This window comes from Triplophysa dalaica, chromosome 10 (assembly GCF_015846415.1).
Source record: "Triplophysa dalaica isolate WHDGS20190420 chromosome 10, ASM1584641v1, whole genome shotgun sequence".
Classification (NCBI taxonomy): Eukaryota; Metazoa; Chordata; class Actinopteri; order Cypriniformes; family Nemacheilidae; genus Triplophysa; species Triplophysa dalaica.
In genome coordinates, this window is record NC_079551.1 from 21,026,261 (window position 1) to 21,048,072 (window position 21,812).

General features: G+C 36.3%; 1 protein-coding gene and 1 pseudogene across 1 annotated transcript; both read right to left on the minus strand.

The window, feature by feature from the left end:
* Positions 1 to 781: 781 nt before the first annotated feature.
* LOC130430687 (ribonuclease inhibitor-like) lies at positions 782 to 5,323 on the minus strand. The gene is made up of 3 exons (XM_056759829.1): positions 5,278 to 5,323; positions 1,200 to 1,373; positions 782 to 968 (listed from the first exon to the last, which is right to left on the minus strand). Exons 2-3 carry the CDS (start codon positions 1,334 to 1,336, stop codon positions 782 to 784), a joined length of 324 nt encoding a protein of 107 aa, XP_056615807.1. The 5' UTR covers positions 1,337 to 1,373; positions 5,278 to 5,323.
* Positions 5,324 to 9,370: 4,047 nt separating this feature from the next.
* On the minus strand, positions 9,371 to 21,775 carry LOC130429597 (NACHT, LRR and PYD domains-containing protein 3-like; annotated as a pseudogene).
* Between the last annotated feature and the right edge of the window lie 37 nt (positions 21,776 to 21,812).

A 21,812-nucleotide genomic window follows, 5' to 3' on the forward strand; every position in this document is an offset into this window, starting at 1 on the left:
CTGCATTAACTCATCTACTGCACTGTAACCTTAATAACCGCATTAACGCATCTACTGCACTGTAACTTCAATAACTGCACTAACTCATCTACTGCACTGTAACCTTAATAACCGCATTACGCATCTACTGCACTGTAACTTCAATAACAGCACTAACTCATCTACTGCACTGTAACTTCAATAACAGCACTAACTTATCTACTGCACTGTAACTGTATAACTGTATCTACTCATGTATTGCACTATTACTTCAATAACTGCATTAACTCATATACTGCACCGTACCTTTAATAACCGCATCAACTCATCTACTGCACTGTAACTTTAATAAGTGCATTAACTCATCTACTGCACTGTAACTTTAATAGCTAATCTCTGTAACTAATGCACACTCAAGTCACTTGCACTATTGTATAGTCTATATTGTTATCTGTTCATAACCACCTGTACATTATGTTCACAGTATATAGCCTTCTGTTTATATTGTTCTAGTACATACCGACTGTTATATTTTCATAGTACATGCCCATTGTAAAGTATTTTCCTAATATTGTATTCTGTATTTATTAACACTGTATATCCTGCACTTGCTAATTGCACTTCTGGTTAGACCTAAACTACATTTCGTTACACTGTACTTGTATATGTGTAATGACAATAAAGTTGAATCTAATCTAATCTAAATCTAAAAAAAGATATATATTTCATTTTCAAAATAATGATGAGGGAATATCATAAGAAGCACACAAACACACAGGACATTATTACTAAATGCCGTGATTCAGAATTCATACTTGAGGTCGTCCAGTTTGCACTTCGGATCGTTTAGTTTCTCAGACAGCAGCTGAACTCCAGAGCGTCCCGGGTGATTGTAGCTCAGGTCCAACTCTCTCAGATGGGACGGGTTTGAAGTCAGAGCTGAAGCCAAATAACCACAGCCTTCCTCTGTCACCATACAGCCAGATAATCTACAAAAACACGTAAAACATTTATTTTCACAGTAAACTTGTTTGAGATGCATTATATTCTTAACATATAGATGGCAGTTGTAGTATTTAAGTCAAGTGCATCACATGTTCTAGTCATTCAGTGCATTTCATACACAAGTTCAGTGCCACATCAACATACTTCTTAAACACACATCTCTATATGATCAAATCTCTATAAACAAAGATCAGTTTGTTGACAGAAATGAATACCTCAGTATCTCTAGTTGGCAGTTTGAGCTCTTCAGTCCATCAGAGATGAGCTTCACTCCTGAATCCTGCAGATCATTGTCACTCAGGTCCAGCTCTCTCAGAGGAGAGTTTGAGGATTGTAGAGCTGATGTCAACATTTCACAACTCTTGTAAGTGAGGTTACAGCTCGCCAAACTGAACAAAACACAAAATAGTTTAAATCAGACCCAGATATTAGTGCCACCATGCTAATGACATTTTATAGCAAATTGACAAAAATCCTAATACAGTGATTTGGAAAATAATTTCACCTGTTTTAGTCACATTCATGACAGAAATTCATCAATATGAGATGAAAGAAAGCATAAATCAGTAACGTTAGGGATGCACCATATATTATCGACCATATTGGTATCGTTGGTATTTTGGAAGTGACCGCCTTTTAGCGCGAAAATAAAGTAACTTCTGGCAAAAAGTTAAAGTAAATCTATATGAGTAAATCTTTAGTTTTCAATGCTGTTGTTGTACTTTATCTAATGCTTTGTGATTTTATTATTAGTATTATTACTATTGTTGATGTTGTTGGAATAATAATAACATTAATAGTTTTTTTTTATGAAACTACTATGTTTGTTCAGATGTTTTAAGTTTGTCAGTGCACCATGTACTATAGGGACAATTTAACAAAAAAAGTGGGACCTTTAAATCCCTGTGTGCTGTGCATTAGTGTACTTATGAGATGACGTTATTAGATAAGCTATCTGTAGTCATGTGACCTACCAAGGAGGCTCTCAATAGACACAGTCAGGTCAATTTAACTTCTGTTTCAGGCAAAAATCACCTGGGCAATTCCGTGAAAATGTCAACCTTATCATGAAAAAATGTGTTTCTACCAGCGGTTTTTACTATGGTAACAGCACAGATTTGAACATTTGGTGGTTCAAATACCCATGTGAGATCTCTCTTCAAATTTGTAAAGCATTTGTTTTATTTTTAGTACATGATTTTTCATAGTCAGGTAAGTGCCATTTTAAGGATTGTCACATCCATAACGCTACATATTCCTAAATTCCATTAAAAGAAAATTTATAAAAATTAACTATTTTATTCTCTATAAAGAGGAATCCCTTCTCCATCCGTTGGGTGTTATTGCTTCAGGATTGTACATTTTATTTAACAGAAATCCTACAAAGTTTATTGTCTCCCAAAAACTGTATCCTTTTTTTGTCACTTCCATAACGCATGTTTATTTCCCTCTTTTCAAATATTTATTTTTTCATAGACTGACATTTTTTGGTGTTTAAACTCTATCAACAAGGGTTCACTAGAGGTCTAGGTTCAGGAACGTTACGTACCCAAAGAAGGAGGTCAGCTGACCACCTGAATATACTGAATGACCATGTTATTCCATGAATGTTTTTTTTCTTCCCTGATGGCACGGCATATTCCAAGATGACAATGCCAGGAAACATCAGGCTCAAATGGTAAAAGAGTGGTTCAGGGAGCATGAGACATAATATTCACACACACACAGAGTCTGCATCTTAACCCCATTGAGAATCTTTGGGATGTGCTGGAGAAGACTTTGCGCAGCGGTCCAACTCTACCATCATCAAAACAAGATCTTGGCGAAAAATGTATGCAACTCTGGACGGGAATAACCTTTGTGACATTTAAAGGTGGTCCAAAGAAACATTAGTGTGTGTCTTTTTTGGGATGTGTAGTGTACTGTATATCCAGTGTTTACATGGGGTTACCTTTGAGAAAGTGATTGCCATTAAATGTACACCCGCCCAAAATTTGCCTTTGTTTGTCCAATCTTCACATCATTTTGAGAGTATAGTTATTTTAGTAATGGTTTAAGGCATAGTTTACCCTCATCATCTACTCATCTTCGAGTTGTTCCAAAGAATTTTAACCACCTTATAATTTTTCCGACTATGGTGGTCAGTGGCGTCCAAGAACTGTTTTGTTACAATCATTCATCCAAATATCTTTCTCCTTGTTTAACCAAACATAAAATTATACAGGTTTGGAACAACTAGAGAGTGTGTTATTCATGACATAATTACATTTTTGGGGTGAACTATCTGGTGAATTTCTAGTGGGAGATTTGAAGGGGTTGTTTTCCTGGCAGACCGGTTGCCAAAAAAGCACTGACTCCAAATTTTTTTCCTTTGTTGGTCTTTGGCATTACACAATTTTGAGAAAACTGTTAAAAGGACCCCCTCTTAAATTTGCCTCTGTCTGTCCAGCGTCACACAATTTGAGAGAATAGTTTTATGTCTATTGTAGTTAAGGTTGGTGAGTTACATTGATGTGATACGTTTCTAGCTGGAGATGTGAGGGGTGCTTTCCCTGGGCAAATCAGATACTGACCCCCTATTATCCCCTTGAAGTATTACTTTGTCATGAAGTGTCTGTGCCTATGAATCATTACACAGTCTATGGCCTAAGGAGACATACAGTGTTGCTTATGCATACATCAAACTAATTGTTTTGACCATATGTGCATTCATGCATAAGTTTGAGGGGGGGTAGAATCAAGGAAGGTGGGGAAAATAGATCCTGCCTCAAAATTACCCCCGCCTTGAAATATTATCCAATCATGTGTAGCATGTAGTGTGCGTGGCTTTAAAATTTTATCATCTCTATGTTAAGCATCTCTACCTGCACAGCTCTGACACTAGATAGCCTCTGTTACACCTTGTGAAAATATATATTTTTACTATATATAAATCAATGCATAAGTTTGAGGGGGGTAGGATTAAGGCAGGTGGGCAAAACAGACCCTTTCCCCAAATGCCCCTTGAAGTATTATTATGTAATATGTAATGTGTAACATGTGTAACATGTAGTGTCGTGTGTGCTGTTGAAATATTAGCTTATCTTTTGAAATTAGAAAAAATTGGGCTTCATTTTGCCCTCCCCTTATTGATTGGTTCGTCGCAAGTTGGCCTGATACACTACCTGTAGCCATTTGACCGCCAGTATAGTTCTACTTTTTTTCATGAGTAATACATTATGAAGAGATGTCTTTAAGGGGAGTTTATTGTTTTTGGTGAAACATAACAAGTGCAAATGAATTAGAAAATGTGCATGGATAAATCATTTATAACAAATACTCCGACCGTGTAAGAAAATTACAATGATCCTTTTTTCATTTCAAACTGACTTGATTTTCAAAACTTGATTTTACTAAGAGGTCAAACACACAGAGGAGTTCTAAGTTATAAACAGCTGACTGCATTATAGCCTAAATATCATTTTATTTACTTTATTTTATGAAACCTTGCTACGCATATGTAATATATATTTTATAAAAGCAATAAGCCCTGCTTCTTGGGGCTTATTGCTGTAATTGAAACAGTGTTGTTACATCTTTAAAAAAGGTCATACACAGCTTCCTTTAGGGTTTTAAATATTTAATTCAGTAGAAAAATAGATAAAGCATCTACTTTTAAAATAATTATGAGAAATGAATTGTATTTTAGTGAAGGTGTGTGACATTAATAAATATAAACAATATACAACTGTTTCTATTTTTTGTGATTAAAAGACAGCACATAAGCTGGTAAAGCGAAACTAAATCCTCTTACACAACACCAGCCTTACAATGCTCTTAAACAAAGTAGATGTAAAGTATTTTTGCATAACATCTCCGAAGTACACACATGCACACAGGTATATATAAAGCACAGTATTTCTTGTTAAATTGTCCCTATAGTACATGGTGCAGTGACATACATAAAACATCTAAACAAACATAGTAGTTTCATTAAAACAACAATAAAAATACTAATAAAATCACAGGGATAAAAACAAAAGATAAAGAACAACTACAGCTTCAATAATAAAGATTTACTCATTTAGATTTATTTTCACTTTTTGTCGGAAGTTACTTTTTTGTTGCTTTGTGTATAATATTCCTGAATCCATTTCACAACCTCTCATTTAAACATATTAATTTTGCTTATTTGTATAATATAATCTACGAATTTCACCATCTGTTGCAATACAATAAAAAGAGACATTGAATCAACAAATTATAAAGGAAATAAAAAACTTTTTTTGACAACAATGTTAAAGTTGCAGTTACCGTTCTTGTGAGATGTCTATTTCTAGCTGCAGAAACACAAAACCGCCTGAACAAACTTAACCAACAAAACAGAAACAGATCTCATTGTGGGTGTGGTGTTTCTATGGAGAGTTCAATTCATGCTTCTACAATTGGGTATGCGTGTCATGTTAATGTTCAAATACAGTAAAGCACACAGCCATTCAAATCCTTTTTTTTAATTGGTAGACTATATTAATTTGACATTTTCTGTTTCATGTTTTTTTATTACTACTCTATAACCAACAGTCATTGTATGACCGTGTATATAAAGTGCACGACGAAAGGGTAGAATTCCAAAAGTATTTTATTAAATAAACAGGGCGAAATCACAGAATCATCCAAAACACACAAACTGAAAGTCATATATTTAATCTATGTGTAGCATTAAACTAGACCTGTCAAAAAGACTTACTTTACCCTGATGACATTAGTTTTGCACTCTTCAGGGGTTAAAGCAAAAATTAAATCATGAGCCTGACCTTTCTTTTTGCGGGGTTGCGAGAGTAGTCATATACAAAGGGTTATTTGTCAAACTAAAAAGAATATTATTTCCCTTGAAACGAACTAGTAACATGCCGTTTTCAGACAGACAAGCTTCTCAGACAGACCTTTCTTAAACTTTGATGGTATGTGTATGGATCACAGAATGACTCAAAAGAAGTGGGGCCATAATTATAACCCACAAAACCATAGTTTTATGTAATTATGGTACATAAAAACAAAACTTAACATACCAAATAACACCAAATTCATCACAATAAAAATCCTACTTTTTAAAAAGAAAACAAATAAGACTCACATTTTTGTCCGCATTGAGTTGTATTTTGAGAGCAAAATAAATTGACCAGATCTATGAATAATTGTGCACTCTACTAAACTATTTTGTGCTCTAGCAATTGATTCATTGGTTTAGTACCTAACGGTGATGAAATGGCACAATTCACATCCACAACACAAAGTAATGAGATCACAGTTGGTCAAAGCAGGATAGCATAAAATAGCCCTAAAAAAAAGCAAAAGTGATCACATATTTTAGCTCGTTAATTCTTAATAATGATTAGTGTAGGGAAAGATTTATTTTCCATTTTTAAACTCGTACTGGCAAATTTTGCACTACAACCTGTGAAACGAAAACAATAGCAATTCCTATTAAAGCTACAAAGGTTACGGAGTCAGCAGTGAGTGCTTCCCTTGTCGTTTGTTTGAGTCATATCAACCACATAGAATAGCAGGAATAATATGATGCGGTCACTAATCTATTGACATCATGAGCATGAGCGCATCTGTGTGACGCGCAGAAGTGGAAGCGCAGGTCTTATTACATGATTTGCCGGAACAACACAAAGTTATCGATCTTTTTGTCACAGTCTCCAATTTGTTCATGTCATATTTGTCATAATGGACTTAAAAGCGGCTTTATAAACTGACTCTCGATCCTGCCGGTGTTCGCTTGATAAAGTACTCTCCACTCCGGCAACCCAGACCCGCCCCATTTGAATTCTGATTGGCTGGTAATGAGAGTGATAGCCGTGTTGCTCTCATACCACTGGTAGGCGAACTTGTGAACGTGAACTGATTTCAAAAAGCTTATTGAATGTAATATTTTTTTAAGTAAATATTTTTTTTCAAGGTCAAGCGCCGCAAGACGGAGATCTGGCACGGTGCAGGAAAACTTTTAGCCCTGACTCTTGTAACCTTACACCATTCACATCCGGAATATTTGCTGGTTAAGTTTCTGTTTCAGCAGAAGTTGATCGTAAAGTTTTCTTGTCTACAGCTAGAACCGAAGAGCAACGTCCAAGAAACTCACACATTTATTTGATGGCTGCCATACAAAGGTATGATCTCCTTTGCTCCCTTTTCTAATCACATTAATTACTTTGCTTTAAAAATATCTATTTGTGAACTGATAAATAAATCAAACGAAACAGAAACAAGATTTCACTAACAAAAAAGATGAGGCCACATGAATGAGTACACAAATTGTACACAAAGCAACTAATGCAAACCAGTGATGTGAAAACACTGTTTGAACCATAATAAATATTATCATCTAAAGTAAAGTTAGTGTTAAAAACAGAAAACAACTTTCACCTGAGTGATTTAGTTTCCCAGTCCTTTTTCCAATAACAAAATACGGTGACATTGAGATGCTTTCTCTTTGTTTACTCTATTTCCTACTGTTGGCTGTGTCTTTACTAACATAAGTGGTTTGAGATTCAGAATTTGATTCATGTCTGAACAGCCAATTCACAATAGATTCAATAGATTCAGATCATTCTGGAGGAAATCTTATTTATATGATGTTGAATGAACGCAGTCTAGCAGGCTGTAGTGTTTACAGTTTAAGTTACATTTGGAGACAGAGAACACAACATGGATATATAAATACGGTCACATTTTCACAAAGTCTAAAACATAAACAGGTTAACCAGGCTATCTCGCATCCTTATTTATAATATTGATTTTCATCTCTCCCCCTCAGGAAAAAGATAATGGAAACAATTAATGAAATTGCACATCTGAGACGCTCTGGGTTTGGTCAACCTTGGCCCAGACATGGTCTTAAACTCTTGTACTGGTTTGCTAATGAGTGCATTTATTTTGAAAACAATAATGAAATGCGCTCTAAATATGACCCAGACGAGGGATATTTTGGTTTTCACCATTTTGAAAACAGATATGATCAGTATGGTGAAAGACTTCTACCAGATGTAGATATCACATACTACGTGGTTGGCAATCTAAATTCACCAGGAGCTGATCAACTTCCTTCATATGTCTCAGAAGACTATTCTCCCTATAATGACGACGATGACGACAGCAATACAGACCGGATCATTATCAGCGTGGACGATGACGAGTACATTGAAAGAGTTTATGTAACTCAGCACATAGACAATTCAAACTATGATCCAGATGCCACTTTCCGGATTTCCAAAGGCCTGCTCATCAACATCAGGAGAAAGAATTTGGAGATGTTTCAGAGATCTGTTCAGGCAGCTTCTTTGGATGGTTCTTTGGATTTTCAGCTAGTATCATTTCAGAACACCCCGTGAATGTTGACGAAGAACATCCTCCAAATGCGAAAAATCCCCCTGACTTATACATACGCATGGGAGAAGATTTTGAGGGCCCGCGGACGACATGTTGGAGGAATTGTGCCATACTTTAAGTCATTCTGAGGCCAGTTGAATAGATGGTAAAATAAGACCTGAGCTGTGTCCGTTTTTTTTTTATTGTCATGTGACCCAAGTTCTCTTTAAGCTATTTACAACAACCTGTACATGGGCAATGACAAAAGCATATTTTTTTAGTCACAAGAAATTAATTTATCGCTGTTTACATTTGAAAACTGACATCCGCCTGAAAGTTTTCCGCTATTTTTAATTAAAAAAAAATCGAACGTGGAAAGAATTGGTTTCAGTCAATGATGTACTGTACCAATGTATTTAATTATTAACAATTAACAGACAGCCACTGACAGTTTGTGTGAAATATACATCATATTCAATTATACATTTGATTGGTTGATTGCATGTGAAACAATTCATGTTGTTTATCTTAAAATCACTTTAACTGTATAACAATTACATATTTACATAAGTGTTGATACAGTATGTGTTAAAGGTGCGATGAAGTAAAATCACAATTTAAACCCGAGCTTTTGTTATATAAGACGGAATCGTATTCACGCGAACATCACGTTAATTGTTAGAACTGAAAACGCCCTTGTTACTGAGATTACATCTGTTATTGACACCAGGCCCAGAGAACGGCAGGTTCTGGAATGCATTTATCTATGACGACATTGATAAGTTGAACACCACCTCCATACAAAAATATATACGACTTCTCTAGTCTAGAGTTTGCTGAGCAGGCCTCAAAACCTGGGTAGAAAATAGCCTATTACTTATTGATTTTGATGTTTTTGGATGTAAAAACCACATGAGCGTCATAAGTAGACCTCATATAACCGTATAAAACAATAAACAACACCATTTCATCGCACATTTAAACAATTCCATTTAACTTGCTGTACTCTAGATCTGTAACTGTACATATTTGGAAGGACAAACGTTTAACAGAGTGATGCTGAGGTAAGAAAATAAAGACCAATTCCAGCATAGAGAGGTTCAGTGAATGTTGTGTTAAATGTGTGTAAGTGTTTCAGTGTGTGCATGTCAGAGACGCTGTAAAAGGACAGAGTACCAGTGGGCCAGTTCAGATACACTCCTACTCTGTTGCTGGAGTCTGAACGAACAGTTGTTCTCTCTTCATTGTGATTGACAGTATATCCGTCAGAAGAACAGGTTAGACTCCACGAGGCTGCACCAAACACCAACACCAAACACACTGTCAGTCTTTCCTTTCCGTTGGATCCCCTTGTAAGTGACTGATATATCGGCTTCTCCGTTCCACTCAACCTCCCAGAAACAGCGTCCAGACAGACTCTCACTACACAGCACTTGAGCGTTTATATCAAATCTCTCTGGATTATCAGGGTACTGCTGATCCTCTCTCACATATTTTACTGATCTTTTGTCCTCAGACACTACGAGATGCGTGTGAGCTGTGTTTGGATCCAGTGTGAGTTTACAGACATCTGAACACAAGAGAAAACATTCACTATAAAACTGTATTATAGGAGTAGGTAGTATTACCAAAATATTACTCTACAACACACTAGTGAGTTATAACATATTTGCTTAAACTTCAAGAAAAAAAATGGTTTATACATTTGTAGGAAAAAGTAAGTGAACACTGTTCAAATGAGTTACAATAGAATCATGGAGGGAGAGTTTTACTGTTATTTTTATGAATAACTTTGTTGTTGACTTCCAAGGGGGCAGAACACTTCACATTCTAAAGGGCATTTGATTGGACAAGATTTTTACGAGAAGTTAAAGTATAGAATGATGTCGTAAAATTTCAAGATTTTTTTGCGTGCACGTGCAAAACTGTCCATTTTGAATCCTTATATCTTCTAAATGCAATTTTTGTCAGCGCTTTGGCATATCACTTAATTCCTTAGAGAATTTTTTGCTGAAGGAGATAACATATTTGCAAAATGCGCTCTGTAGAGTAGTTTGTCCGTTTAGGGCTTCTGTAGAAACAACATGGTGAATTCCATGCACTGGGACCCGCAGTGTATGCAGATAGAAATAGCTCATTCTAAGGTAATAAAAACATACTTCATTATGTAAGCTCTTTATACACCTCTGAAGTTATGTATATTATATTGCATTTCTGTCAATAGATCTTCCAAAAAACTACACGCTGAACCTTTAAAGCTAATATATTTTTAATAAAAGGAAAAAGCTTTCATTTTGATCTAATTTCTGACCATCACACGATACAGAGACATAACACTCAGCTCTTGTTTTTGCATATACCTACATTTTTGTGGTCCTGGTGTAATCCTGATCTTTCCCCTATGATCCACACTAAAAAAACAGAAAAAAATTCAAAGTAGAACACATTCTACATGGCATACACCTGTAGAGCTCAAAAAGCTGATTGACATCCATTAGATTTAACAAAGGTTAACAGGAGATGCCCCTTTTCCCCCAAAATTAAAAGTAAAAAACAGCATTAACCCTTTTTGAATGCCATTATCTCTATTATAAGCGTTGTCCTGAATTGCCCTGTTCCTAAACCCTTCGAGAATTGTATGTTACGTTAACACGACACCAAAATGATAAGTTTCACCTTTGCTTTTCTGAAAAGCTTAACATACAGATAAGAATGCTGTCCAAACAATCATCATTCACAAAGATCCAAGAAATTACTAAAACGTGTTTAACAAAAGCCAGGTCAGTAATTGGCAATGCCAGTTTGTGAAGAAATATCACATGCCATACTGTACATATTATCGCACATGTTTATAGACTGAACATATGCATATGTATGACATCGGCTTTTACATACATTTCCATTTTGTTAACAGATACTGTTAAATTAAAAAAACTAGTATTTTGTAAACCGTTACAAAAGGTTTGTATTATTAGACCCCCTACAATTTGAATGCACAACCAAAAAACATGAAAAGTTTTTCAAACTGTTGTGTAGACCATCTTTGGTATAGATAAATATATAAAACACATACAGTATATATATATATATAAAACCTAATGAGCATTATGTTATTTGGTCTCATCCTTAAACCGCGATGTGTTTTCATGAATGTTAAACATTAAACACTGATATATATATTTAATTTTTAAAATAATGATGAGGGAACATAATAAGAAGTACACAAACACATAGGACATTATTACTAAATGCCGTGATTCAGAATTCATACTTGAGGTCGTCCAGTTTGCACTTCGGATCGTTAGTTTCTCAGACAGCAGCTGAACTCCAGAGCGTCCTGGGTGATTGTAGCTCAGGTCCAACTCTCTCAGATGGGACGGGTTTGAAGTCAGAGCTGAAGCCAAATAACCACAGCCTTCCTCTGTCACCATACAGCCAGATAATCTACAAAAACACGTACAGTTTAACATTCATTATCATAGTAAACTTGTTTGAGATGCATTATATTCTTAACATATAGATGGCAGTTGTAGTATTTAAGTCAAGTGTATCACGTGTTCTAGTCATGCAGTGCATTTCAGACACAAGTTCAGTGCCACATCAACATACTTCTTAAACACACATCTCTATATGATCAAATCTCTATAAACAAAGATCAGTTTATTGACAGAAATGAATACCTCAGTATCTCTAGTTGGCAGTTTGAGCTCTTCAGTCCATCAGAGATGAGCTTCACTCCTGAATCCTGCAGATCATTGTCACTCAGGTCCAGCTCTCTCAGAGGAGAGTTTGAGGATTGTAGAGCTGATGTCAACATTTCACAACTCTTGTAAGTGAGGTTACAGCTCGCCAAACTGAACAAAACACAAAATAAAGTTTAAATCAGACCCAGATATTAGTGCCACCATGCTTATGACATTTTCTAGCAAATTGACAAAAATCCTAATACAGTGATTTGGAAAATAATTTCACCTGTTTTAGTCACATTCATGACAGAAATTCATCAATATGAGATGAAAGAAAGCATAAATCAGTAACATTAGGGATGCACCATATACTATCGACCATATCGGTATCAGCCTATTAGCGGTTCTTTTTATTGTTATCGCTATCAACCCGATATTAAAATCAAGCAGATATATTAGAGCCGATAAATTCCAAAGGTCTGAATTATTTCTGTCCTGTGACCACTTGTGGTTATTGAGAACACTTTTTTGGGTTGCACTGGAAGAACATCTATAACTAAATAAACCTAATACTAGAAAGAATATTTAACTAGTGTAAATTAGCCTGGGTACATGTTTTAGCTTGTTTTCTGTAGTCAATATTTTAAAATATAAGCAGTTGTCCTCTTTTAAGGTTTAAAAAAATGTACATTAATATTTAGATACTGTATATCGGCCAAAATATTGATAATCAGCTTCCAATATTAAAGAATTATCAGTTATCCTTAACAGGCCAAATTTTACACATTGGTGCATACTTATAGAACATCTAAAAAGATAGAAGAATCAGACTACAACATATTTCTCTCATATCTGTATTGAAGTCCATCAAGAATCAGTCAAATTAAAAGGAACTTCATGATTGTAATTCAGCACTCACACAGCTTTTTTGCAGTTCCACACCGCTGGCACCAGCCTCTCGCGACCATCCCTTGATTTAATGATAAACTTTGTAAGGTCCAACTCCTCCAGCCCCTTCTCTGACAACTGGATCATATTCCCCAAAGTTGAACACTGTGTAAGAGTCAGGTTTTTATTTCTGTCAGATTGTAAAAAAATCTGAATATCTTCCGAAACCGAATTGTCCTTCATTTCAAGCAAGCATTGCGAGAGATTCATCCATCTCTCCGGGCTGACGTTGTTTTTTTGAACCCGTTTAAGGTTCTGGATCACGTTCTCAAGACTCTTTGAGCTTTCTTCCGTGCGTCTCAAGAAACCCTGTAAAAGTCTCTGATTGGACTCCAGCGAGATGCCCAAGAGGAAACGTAGGAAAAGATCCAAGTATCCGTTTTTACAGTTGGAAGCTTTATTTACCGCTCCATTCAGAAACACATTCAGAGGAACGTTCTTACACCTGCTTTTGTGCGTTCCTCTGAGAAACATTTTCAGAACGTCACAGTTTTTTTGTAAATAAGATAAAAACACAAAGCAAGCAGCGAAGAACTCCTGAAAGCTCAGATGTACGAAGCAGTAAACACTCCTCTGATGAATCACAGATTCCTCCTTAAAGATCTCTGTGCAGATCCCAGAATACACAGAGGCCTCAGTGAGGTCTATGCCGCACTCTTTTAGGTCTTCCTCATAAAACATCACGTTACCCTTCATCAGCTGTTTGAAAGCCAGTTCAGAGAGTTTCATAAGCAATTCTCTGTGTGACATCAGTAGAACATCTGGATCTCTCTCATCTTTATCCTCATACTTCTGATTCCTAATGTTGATCTGAATCAGCAGGAAGTGGATGTACATTTCAGTCAGAGTTTTGGGGATTTCCGCACTGTGATCTTGTTTCAGGATGTTTTGAAGCACCGTGGATGAGATCCAACAGAAGACTGGTATGTGACACATGATGTGAAGGCTTCTCGCATTTTTAACGTGCGAGATGATTCTGTCGGCTTGATGCTCATCGCTGATTCTCTTCCTAAAATATTCCTCCTTCTGAGCGTCATTGAATCCCTGGATTTCTGTAACACGCGTGATGTATTCGGAGGGGTTCTGATTGACTGCTGCAGGTCTTGAGGTGACCCAGATTAGAGCAGAGGGAAGCAGATCTCCTCTGATCAGATTTGACATCAACACACTCAATGATGAAGTCTCAGTCGCATCTAAAACTTTCTCACTGTCTGCAAACTTCAGCTCAATTCTGCTTTCATCCAGACCATCAAAGATGAACACAACTTTACACTCGTCATAAATCTTTGAGTCCAGATCTTGAAGTTCAGGATAAAAGTCCAGCAGAAGTTTGTGAAGACTGTACCGGTCATCTTTAATCAAGTTCAGCTCTCGAAACGGAAGAACGAACATGAAATCTACATCCTGATTGGCTGTTCCCTCGACCCAATCCAGAATGAACTTCTGCACAGAGACTGTTTTTCCGATTCCAGCGATTCCTTTTGTAAGAGCGCTCTTGATTTTATCCGTCCTCTCTTTTATGTTTTCCTCACATTCTAGTTGCAGTTTAAATATGTCATTACAGAAAATCTGTGTGTCCTGTGTTCTGTTTTTCTTCTCCATGTGTAAAACCTCATGTTCTTCATTCACTCCATCACTCTCTCCCTCTATGATGTACAGCTGTGTGTAAATCCTGTTCAGGAGGGTTTGATTCTCTCGTTGTTTGATTCCCTCAAACAGACTCTCATACTTGTTCTTCATGGTGGTTTTGTGTTGTCTTGACTCTCTGCAAGACATCATTCGCTGCCAATCCAGTAGAACCGTGTCCTGCCATGACCGTGTGTGGCTGGGGAACAGGACGGGTTTTAAATCTCTTTCTGCACTGAGGACAGCTGAAGTTTTCTGACTGACTTGACTTGTCCCAATAGCCGCTGATGCACTGACTACAAAAACTGTGTCCACAGTTGATAGTGACTGGATCTTTCAAAACTAGCTCACACAGTTTACATTTACACTGAGGCAGGAGCAAAACGGAGTTATCCACACTGAAAAAAATAATCAAAGAGAGAAAATAAAAAGATAAACAAGGTACATGTTTCTCATGTGATTAGACAATGAATGAAATTCACTAAAATGTGAAAATGTTTTGTTTGTGACTTACACAGTACACAGTGTCTACACCAATGCATCGCACCACGTCAAAATTTTTAATTCTAATGATTTATAATGCGTTCTATTGTCTCCTGTCGCATCCGGTGTAGACACGATATTATAAAAGAATCATAAAACCTTACTGCAGCACAGAATGACTGTTTGTGCTATTTAAAACATTTCTTTTATTTTTATGAATTGCAATAACACTCCAGTTCAACTAAAGGCAAACAAACAGCAAGAAAACCAAGATATTCTAAATAAACAGAACGAAAGAATCACGACAGTAAAAGTGTGTGTGTGCATGAATGAGAGATCACCTGGGTTCAGAGGTCACTCCTCCATCACTGAAACGGATCGGCTGCTTCATGGAGTTGTTACTCTTCATAGACACACAACTGGGTTCTGGGGATGTGGCCATCTCTTTCTCACTCCAGCTGATAATTTAATAAACTACAATCATTTTGTTATTTATATTTACACTGGTAAAGGCTGCTTTGGGTCATCATTTCAACCAAGCATTGGGTCAAAAATGGACAAACCCTAACAGTTCTAAATTATCCTATGCTGGGTTGTTTTAAACCTTTGTTGGGTCAAATATCATTCACTTACGCAGACTTATGTACCCGCCAGATCCTTATGCTCTGTTTTTATTGCTCTTATGCTTTTTGTTGTCCTAATGTGTGACCCAATTGCTTCCGTTGTTTACCCAACTTGTAAGTCACTTGGATAAATGTAAATATAAACGTTTATAAACATGGGTCAATTTAACTCAACAGTTGGGATTGTCCATATTTTGACACAATGCTGGGTTGAAAATAACCCAAGATTTTTTAAGTGAAATAAAGAACATGTTTCACATTCACGATTTTTATAGATATGCACATTAATTTGCAGGCTGCAGGTGTTAACCCTGATAGCACACAAGCATGATGTCAGCATTTACAACTGCAATACATTAGTTTGTTTATCTGCAATATGTCTATGAGACGTCTACACATTTCGGAGATGTCTGTAAGATGTCTATGATTAATATTTTGCGGATGTTTTTACGCAGCAGCTGTTTCCCAGATCTGTAGCAGCTTACAGACACACATCTGTAACCTGGGAAAGTTGATGTAATCGTCTTTGCGATACATATTTGCGTTTTAATGTTTCACTTTATTCGGCGATCTGTTCTCTGTCTTCTAGTAACGTTATTTGATTGACGTCTGGTGGGAGAAACTGCTGTAAAGTCACTTTCAATATACCACTATGACTCAGACTGAACCGCGAACCGATTGATGACTCACACACACATGATAAATTATACAAAAACTGAAACAGAGGTACAGAAATATTATCAGGGACAAGTCATACTGTAACTTTACTGGTGCACCGCAAATTCTCAAAACAGAGTTAAGTTCCCTTAAGGATCCAGCGGCCCATTGATCATTTGTTGATGACGTTTGGTCTCTGAATATTAGGAATGCTGATTTTGAGCGTCGAGAAAAAGTATTTAATAACGTTACCCATACGGAATCATATTTCTCACAACTGTATACATTGTGCAATTGTAGTGTACATTTACTTATTCAAATGTAATATATTCTTAAAGAACGTAATTTCTGTGCTTGACCCCAAACTTGGCATTAAACTCTGTGGACTTTTATTAATGTACATCTCTGACACAATGTCGTGACATTTATGCAACAATATCCAAATGATAAAAGTTATGAGAAAGGCTTTAGTGGACTTACCTTCTACCTAGATTCAAAGTCTTAAATGGCGCCTTTTGTCAAGCACCAATCAAAACTGGTTTCGGTTTATACGACTATGAGGAGAATCAAATATTATAGTTTATACGACTTCATGGGCGGGGCTGCGCACACTGATAGATGTATGACATCAAAGTACCGCGAAAAAAAGACTGCTCAGTATGCTTTGTAATCCTCTCGCGGTATTTTGATGTTACACGATTCTCGGTCTGCGCAGCTCCACGGAATGTCGAAATCACGTCTATCGTCATGATATCAAAGGACTGTGATTGGTTGCTCGTGCTTGATCGCCTCATATTACAGACGAGCAAAACTGAATTAATCCAGTAGATGTCAGTGTTCACTCACAAACACAGTAAAAGTATTTACATTGGGCACAAACGAGGCAAACTTTTATTTCCTGCTTTTATTTATGATCGAATTAGTTGAACTAAAGTGTTTAAAATGTCCAAGTAAAACATATCTAAATGCAAATATTTATATATTTCTGCTCAAACTTTATCGTATACACCGATCATATAATACTAATATAACATTTCTCAAGATGAACTATAATCATCACTTTGTTTGACCAATTAAATTCGAGAATCAGATCATTGGATGTCTTAAAATAGCCTTTAATAAACTGTTATCTGTCAATTTGACAGTCCAGGAGATGGACGTGTTTAAATGAAGATAAAAGTAAATATCTTAAATGTGATGCAGATTTTGGAATTGCATTTTCTGTTTTGCCCTTTTTCACATTCAGGGCATCCGCATGTAAAATTATTTTATTACCAAAACCTCTATTACGCTGCAATTTTTTTAATCATTTTAATTTGATGGTTGGTTAATAGCATATTTTCTGTGGCGTAACAAACTTACAATACATATTTAATATTGGTTTGCTCAGACTTTAAATGTACAAATTTATTTAGCTTTTTATGTTTTATCCTGGGAAAGGTACAGTGACTCTTTACTTTACATGCATGAGTGGTAAAATTAAATTACAATCACTACATTATTATATCAGTCCTAATTTTACCTCAAAACTTGTGCTTGAACTTCCATTCAATTTGTGTGCAGTCCCGCAAAAAAAGATGAAAATGACCACGGCACAACATTCTTGTGCAGTGGGAATGCTTTGGATAAAAATGAAGTATGTGTGAAACAGGCATGAGAGATTGAGAACCTCGAAAGAGGAAAATGATCAACATCATGCTTCTGATATTTTATTGTGCACATAAAATCCACTGGCCGTGCATACAGTATAATCTGTTTTTACTCTATAGGATGTTAAACTGTATGACGTTGTTTAAAGTGTAAATCAGATCAGTTTTAGTATCTACTCATAGTGTCAGTTAGCCAAGTGTTGAAAACACAGTGTATAATGGATTGTGTTATGTTGTAAAGCCAGAAAACTTTCTATTAATAACTTCTACTATAAATCTTACTTTTGTATGGATACCAGGCTGATTTTCAGCAGCACAACGTTTACCCGCTGAGACAATACCTTGCAGTTCATCTTTACACACCAGTGGACCACCAGAGTCACCCTGAGTGAGACAAGACAGGAGAAGAAGAAATCAGGCTCTCAGGCTTTCAGAAATGTTTTGCTGCTGTACTTTTAACTATGCAAATGTTCACTTGTAGGTGTGAAATGAGCATGCCCAATATGTAGTCTTAAGTGTGTGTATATTAAAAGCATGAATAGAGTAGGTCTGTAAGATTTCTGCTGGAGGTCTGGAAAATATCTGCTGTGTAAAAACATCTGATTAACGTCTTTGAAAGGGCCCCTTACGCGTTCTAAATAATAAACATCTTACAGACATTATCTACATGTCTATGGGAAATATGTCTAAAGGACATCTGTCAGCAGACATCTCTGAGACATATTGCAAATGAGCGAACTATATCTTGCAGATATAAATGCAGACATCAAATAGACGTCTGGCAGATGTTTATGTGGAATCCACACGTCTGCTGTATGATGTCATAAAGACATCTAGAAGATGTCTATAAGATGTTTTTGATTTAAAACGGATGTAAAACTGCTATTTCTAAGATGCTTAGAAGATGTTTTTACACCCAGATGTTTTCCAGATCTCCAGAGCTTTAGCAGCTGTCTTGCATACGGACCTGTGCTAGCTGGGATGTCCTGCATAATGTAAATGCAGACATTACAGGGTATCTGCAGGTTTCTGAGAGTTAGATTTAAGACTTTTTAAGACCTTTTTAATACCATGCAGAATGAAATTTAAGACCAATTTCATACTGAGGTCGAGGGACATGAGAGAACGGCGCGAGACCAGTTCAGCTCACAGAGGAGCGGAAGCATAAAAGGTGGAGCGATGACGCTGTTTCTGTTTTGTTAGGTCAGCAGTCGTCCGCGAGTGGCTGCTGGCTTATACTTTCATTTTTGTATTGGTTTGTTTATTTTTTTTTAATTGTTGAATGTTCGCCGGTTCCCGCCTCCTTCCCATAACATCTTACCTGATTACACATACCAACAAATTTGTAAACAGCAAACAATACCACCAATTACGATCATTAACACACATTGTTTATTGACATATTGAAAGGATTTGGTAGCTTCTTTTTCCTGACTGCATCGATGTACATGGTCACTGATGGCCAGAATTCCAGAGCTCTCTCCACAACTGGTAGATTTTCGAGCCACCTGTGTCCACAGAACGGAATTTTGTGCATTTGTTTAGAGCAGTGAAATCCTCCCTCCTAGCTGGTGTATTGTGGAAGAGTATGTGCAAGGCCCTCAGAACCTTCTCCAGCTTCCACATGGAGAAGCCATGTTTGCAGGCATTATGTAGCGTGTGGAGGCCACAGCTCCCCACCACAATTATTTGTATGCCACCAAACTGCTCACGGTGCTCTTATTGGAGCAGCTCTAAGAACTTCCAATTAACATTTGGTCCATCCATAGAAATAGATAACAGCTTTTGGAAGTCTAGCTGCAGTGCACATTCCTAAAAACAAAAGTTTAAAAAAAGAATGAGAGGAAAGTTTGGCATATTGGTATGCCAATATTCCAAGGCAGCATGATAAAAAATAGAAAAAAAACAGTAATATTATGAAATATTATTACAATTTATGTTTTTCTATTTTATTACACTTTAAAATATAATTTATTTATGTGATGGCAAAGCTGAATTTTCAGCATCATTATTCCAGTCTATCACGATCCTTCAGAAATCATTCTAATATGCTGATTTGATAATATGTTATAATGTTGGAAACAGTTGTGGTACTTAATATTTTCTGGAACCTGTGATACTTTTTTCATGATTCATTGATAAATAAAAAGAACAGCATTTTTTTTTCAAAATAGAAATCTTTTCAAACAATATAAATTAGTACTATCCCTTTTAAAAATATATCAATTTAACACATCCTTGCTAAATAAGGAATTAATTTCTCTTTAAAAATAATAATACAGACTATTACTAAGTAGTGAATATTGTTACAAAAGATTTTTATTTTAAATAAACACTGTTCCTTTTTTACTTTTTATGACTAGAGTAATGATGCTGAAATTGCAGCTTTGACTATACTACTACTATACTAATTTTACTACTATAGTAATTACTACTATATAATAATTTAATCATGTTTTTTTTTGCCTTGATGAGCATTAGAAACTTATTTTTAAAACATTTCAAATATTAATGCGTCTAAACTTTTCACCGGCGGTACAAGCTACATACACATACACACACTTCATATCAGAAAATAATAATTACTGCAAGCTAGAATGCATAAATGGTTAGTGATGGGTTGGTACTTACTTTGAAATGGTGAAGCAAATCTTGAGCTGTCCCATGTCCCATGAATTGCGAACCAAGGTATCTTGACTGGACGCGATCTTGTCCCCAATATCGGACGTGCGAGTCCAATTGCTTATATTTGGACGTTTCATTAAGGCTCTCGTCAAACATTAAAACAAACATTTCCTTGTTAACATCTGCAACGAGGAGCTTGGTTATGTAAGGAGCCAGTCCAAATCTGGCAATTTATGCAGTTTTGTCTTTACCGCACGCAAATGTACAAGCGATTTCAGAATCGGGAAACATAGTTCGAAAAATGTCCCCGACAGCATCGTTAGCGTTATAGGACTGGTGATTGCTAAATTGCTAATATCCAGTCCACGCGCCTAGCAAATAACCCCGCGAACTAATGTGTTAGTTGCGGCTCCGCCTATTTTTTTCTAGAAATAGACGTAGCCTAATAATGACATGATTTTAAAACGAAAATACAATTTTTTATGGTGTAGGTATGATTGGATTTTTAAGACCTTTGAAACGCGGATTTTTAAGACCTTTGAAACGCGGATTTAAGACATTTTAATGCTATTTAAGGCGTTATTTTCACATTATGGAATTTAAGACTTTTTAAGACTTTTTAAGGACCCGCGGACACCCTGCATTAAATAGAGGTCTCCCAGACGTATGTGTGCTGTCAGGGATGGGATTACAACAACCATTATAAACATTATAATTTTGTCAGCTTTGTGAGATCTGGAAAAGGATTTCATGTACGTTTTTGCAGTGGAGAGCTGGCAAAGACTGAAAAATTAAAGCAGATTAAGGGGGTACTTACATTGGTTCATGGTGTATCCCCAGCCAGAAACATTGCACTTGGTACCAGGAGCAACTCAACTTTTGGGCAGGTTCACAGGCTTCACATACTCATTGAGGACAGCAGGTTAGCTCAGTTTGAGGAGCATGATGTCATTGTCAAGGGTAGCCCAATCATACCGAGGGTGAGTGATGATACGTTCAGAACGAATGGACTGCTCTTCATCACTCTCTAAAAAGAAATTTTGTGATTAGTTTTGAATCATAGACAAGCTAAAAGAAAATATTTGGACTTGATTCCTCATTATTACAAAGAAAACAAATTGTCATTGTTACCTTTTATCAAACGTTTTTTTCTTAAAATGTAAATAACCTGGTAAAGCGGT